This window comes from Belonocnema kinseyi, chromosome 6 (genome assembly GCF_010883055.1).
Source record: "Belonocnema kinseyi isolate 2016_QV_RU_SX_M_011 chromosome 6, B_treatae_v1, whole genome shotgun sequence".
Lineage (NCBI taxonomy): Eukaryota > Metazoa > Arthropoda > Insecta > Hymenoptera > Cynipidae > Belonocnema > Belonocnema kinseyi.
The window spans coordinates 71,386,509-71,391,152 of NC_046662.1; the positions used below are offsets into that span (position 1 = coordinate 71,386,509).

Below are 4,644 nucleotides of genomic sequence, written 5' to 3' on the forward strand. Positions count from 1 at the left end.
GAGCTTCCCTCCTTTTCTGAAGACCATTATTTTTGTTTTTGTGACGTTGACTTCCATTTTGTTCTTCTTAACGTATTTTTCCAACGTTTTTAGCATTTGTCTGAGACCTTCCGCCTCCTCTGCCAGAAGTACCATATCATCGGCGAATTTCATTACGAAGATTTTCGTTTTCCCATTCACCGTTCCTCCTTCCTTTCTCTTGGTCAGAGTCACGTCCAGGTCCTCCAGAAAGATGTTAAAGAGTATTGGACTCAGTGGGCATTCTTGTCTGACTCCCGTTTTTGTCTTGAAGCTCTCTGAGATTCCCTGTTCAGCAATGACCGCGTTTTGTGTATATTTATATTTCCTTGATCATTCGTAACATTCTTCCAGTCACTCCTATACGTTCTAACTTTTCTATCATGATATCTCTGTCAATTGAATCGAAAGCTGTCTTGAAATCCACAAAGACTGCCATTAATCTTCCTCTCTCTCTTCAATCGATTTCCTATCAGTGAATTCAAGACAAATACATGGTCACGTGTTCCCCTTTTCTTCCTAAATCTTGCTTGGCTTTCTCCGATTTTCCCCTCCTTTTCTATCCACGTCCTCAATCTTTCGGCTAATATTGTAGCTAACAGCTCATACTCTACATCTAGGAGTGCAACTCCCCTGTAGTTCGCTGTTTTTTTTTCGTCCCCTGCTTTATAGATTGGGTAGCTCCATGCGATGTTCCAGTTGGTCCCCAGTTTCCCCTTCTTCCACAGTCCATTAAGGATATTTTCTAAGTCTACCATTGCTTCTGCTGGTAAATTCTTGTAGAATTCGTCGGTTATTCCGTCCTCCCCTGCCGCCTTTTTGGTCTTCATCTTATTCAGCGCCTATCTCACTTCTTCTGCTCCAAAGTCCTGGTTCAAGAAATCGTCCTCCGCTACCTCCTTTTCCTTCCAGGCCGGTAGACTCCTATTGCTTCCCAGAAATCACTTATCGTTCTGCTTTCCTCTACCCTTTTCCAGTTTTTTTCCCTCCATTCCGTTGCACTTTTTTTTATATATCTTCCGAGTGCCCTTCTAGCTATAACGTATACTCGTCTTTTATTTTCCTTCTCTTCTTCCTTTGCGCGTCTGTATTTTCTTAACTTCCTTCTTTTTCATTCTTGCGTATTCCTTGTCGTGATGTTTTCTCCCTGCTGGTTTTCTATTTGATTTCGTCATTCCTATTTTGTTTGCTGTTCTTTTAATAATTCTCCCCATCTCTTCCATTTTTTCACAGGGTCTTCCTCTTGATTATTTTCCTTCTATTTTTTTCAGTTCTCCTGTAGCTTATTCTGGAATTCTTCTCTTTTTTCTTCTTTCCAAAGTAACTTCCAGTCCTCTTCTCCTTCCTGGGCCTGGTCTTCCCATCTTCCCTCTTGGTTCGGATCTTCCCGTTCCGAGTCGCGTACTGTGAACATCACTGGCATGTGATCAGATTCTACTCTGTCCAACACTTTGATGTCTTCTACTGGGTTCCTTCTTCCCTTTTCCAGGGCGAGTACATAGTCTAGCACTGAGCTTCCTCCCGCTCCGATATAAGTCAAGTTTCGTTTTCCATGCCCTGCGGTTGTTCCATTCATAACCACCAGAACGAACTCCTCACAGAACTCGAGCATCTTTTTTCCTTCTGCATTCAGGATTTTGTCCTCAGATCTTCTTATCTGCTCTTCTTCTGCTCCTGCGCCCGTTTCCCTTAGATCCTCTCCGATCTTTGCGTTCCAGTCCGCAGCTATCAGCATCCAATCATCCTCTTTGATTCCTGATTCCACGAGATTACTCATTTTTGCCCAGACTACACTTACTCCCACGTTATTGTAGTTTGTTATAATCTTTCCTTTCTCTTTCCTTCCTATCTTTTCTATAATTAATCCGTAGTCCCATTCTGATACCTTTATCCCTTGCAAATGGTTCCTTATGCCTACCAGTTGTCCTCCTTTGGCTCTTCCTTTCTTTGCTTCTCTTGTCGCTGCTTTTCTGTGCCACTTGTAGTTTAGGTCTAGGTTCGCAAATGCATCTTTTTCATTATTTTCTTCTATCCATGTTTCTTGTAGTACTATGATAGCAAAGTCTGTAAGAAACTTCCATACATCTCTTTGATGTTTGTAACCTGCGATGTTCCAAATTACTACCTTCAACAAGGGACTAGGCATGCCATTGCGGGGGTGATGCAATGAGGGGGGAGGTCCGCCACCTTTTGATGTTCCGGGACAAACATGGCAGCGCCCACATGTTTATATTTTCATGCACAGTTTGTCGGCAAAAATGCTCGTGCGCATAATCAAATGGCACATCGTAAGATGGCGGCTCTCCCCACTCATGGAATTCTCCCCCTCCCGTGTATTCAACCCCGCTCGCCCAAGTTAGGATGGCATGCCTAGTCCCGCGTTTTCTATTTCCATGCTTCTGATTAATATAATTAGATTGTGTGATATTATTTTATCTGTCAAAAGATCGAATTTTTATACTGTAAGTATTGTCAGCAATGTTAAAAACTTTATATTTCTGTCAGCGAAACTTCCATTCTTTCGTGGTAAAAACTGTTTTCTGTATAATTTTTCTTTTGCAACGTAAATTTTGAAGATTTTAGTAAGGAATACTATCTCTCTGATAAAATAGATTTATTTGAATCAAAGTAGAACTAAAATTGTTAAATAATAGCCATGCTATAAGGAAAATCACCTTTGGTTGGCGCTGCCCGCCTTACCCTACTTCAATATGCAAAAAATATAAAAATAAATTAGTGAGTGACCCTGTTATATTTCTCTTTTCCAGGAAATATCGAACCATCTAAAGTCTCACCCAGCAGTCGCCGATTTAATCAAACAAGCCTCGAGCATTGTCCTAGAAATGCCAGAACAGACAACAAATCCAAACACCCTCGTCGATGCCCTTTTGACCTACGTCTGCCACAACGCGCCACTCCCTTGCATGGATTTTGAATCCCAGAGGCTTTGCGTGAAAGCCGACCACGTAACCGGGATTTTTGCATACACGGAATGGGAGGCTCGTCAACATGGCAAGAGTCAATCTCGCCGAAAGCATGGGCTTCTCAGGGCCTACGGACTTGTTCGCAATATCGTTAATCACATGTTGCGAATTATGTCCGAAAATAAACCAAAGATAGTTTTATATTCGGGCCACGACCGGACTCTCGAGTACTTATCCACTGCCTTGGGCATCTTCGCTGATCAAGCGCTTTTGCCTCATTATGCGTCCAGGTTTATCATCGAGGTCTACAAAATTAATCCGAAAAACGAGAACCACCTCGCGAGCGACTTTTATTTCCGCGTGATCGTAAATGGAAAGGACTTAACTCAGAAGATTCGCTTTTGCAAAAACGCTAATTTCTACAGTGCCAGTTATGTTGACAGAAATGAGGAAAACGAACGAACGAAAAGGGAAACGAAATTGTGTCCAATTGAAGCGATTATCAGGCTTTTGCATGATGATTATTTTGTTCCTTTTAACACGACGAATTTTAAGGACGCTTGCTCGAATCGAAAACATGGTTAGTGATCTCTTCGTTGGCTGCACTTTACATATCAAGGAATACAATTTAGTTACTTTCAAGTATTAAACGCAGTATTTCATGCTTTATATCAATCTCAATTCGGGACTCGGATCGACAAAGGCTTTAAAAAATCCATAAAAATTCGCGTGATACCTTTAAAGATAATGAAAATGGGCCAGATTGGCGACTTGACCGGAAACCCGGGAATTCATTTCAGATCGCAGTAAAATTTAAATCGTCTTTATTTTAATAATTTTGGTCGATTTAGAAAAGTGGTTTCTACTTTATCTACAGTCGCGGAGCATATAAGTGTGTTTATTAAGTGTTTTTTTTTACTAGAAATTTACCTATTCTAGTAGAAAATTTAACTATTTTGCTGAAAATTCGTTTTTTTTATCATTAAGAATTAGATTTTTAACGTACAATTGAACTATTTTATTTTTGGCTAAAATTTACCAATTTTTGATGAAATTTCAAATATTGGTTAAAAATCGATATTTTTTAATTTAAAAAATAATCTTTTTGTTTGAAAATGTATGTACTTTGTGGAAAATACATAATTTTTTTATAGAGAATTAATCTTTATGATTGAAAATTTATATTTTTGGATTGTATAAATTTCACTTATTCCAGTTGAAGATTCATTATTTTAGTTGAAAAACCATCCGCATGGTTGAAAATTAATTCCTTCTACTGAAAATTTAATGTCTATTTTTGGATGAAAATTGATCTTTTGTTATTCAGCATTCAACTATTTCGATGCAAATTTGTCTTTTTTAATTCAAAATTCAAGTATTTCATGGAAAATCCACATATTTTATTAAAATTTGATTTTTTTTAGAAAATGAACCTTTTCTTTTCGAGTTAATCTTCTTGTTTCAAAATTCTTGTTTACGGTTAAAAATTCAATTATTCTAGTTAAATATTTATCATTTTAGTTGAAAATTTATCTTTTAGGTTAAAAATTAATTTTTTAGTTGAATATTTATTTTTATTACAAATTTTTTTATTTTGTTGAAATATGAGCTATTTGATTGAAAAAAATGTTTGTTGAGTGAAAAGGAAATTTTCTGCTGAAAATTTAACTATTTTGTTGAAAACTTGTTTCTCTTCTGGTTG

The 4,644-nt window shown here is 37.8% G+C and overlaps 1 protein-coding gene across 1 annotated transcript in view; it reads left to right on the forward strand.

Moving 5' to 3' along the window:
• The window catches only part of LOC117174483 (2-phosphoxylose phosphatase 1), a 30,086-nt gene extending 26,203 nt beyond the window's left edge, over window positions 1-3,883 (forward strand). Inside the window, exon 4 of the mRNA XM_033363640.1 lies at window positions 2,787-3,883. Within this exon, the coding sequence (XP_033219531.1) occupies window positions 2,787-3,527 (741 nt within the window). The 3' untranslated portion in view covers window positions 3,528-3,883. The remainder of the gene's footprint in view (window positions 1-2,786) is intronic.
• The last annotated feature ends 761 nt before the right edge of the window (window positions 3,884-4,644 follow it).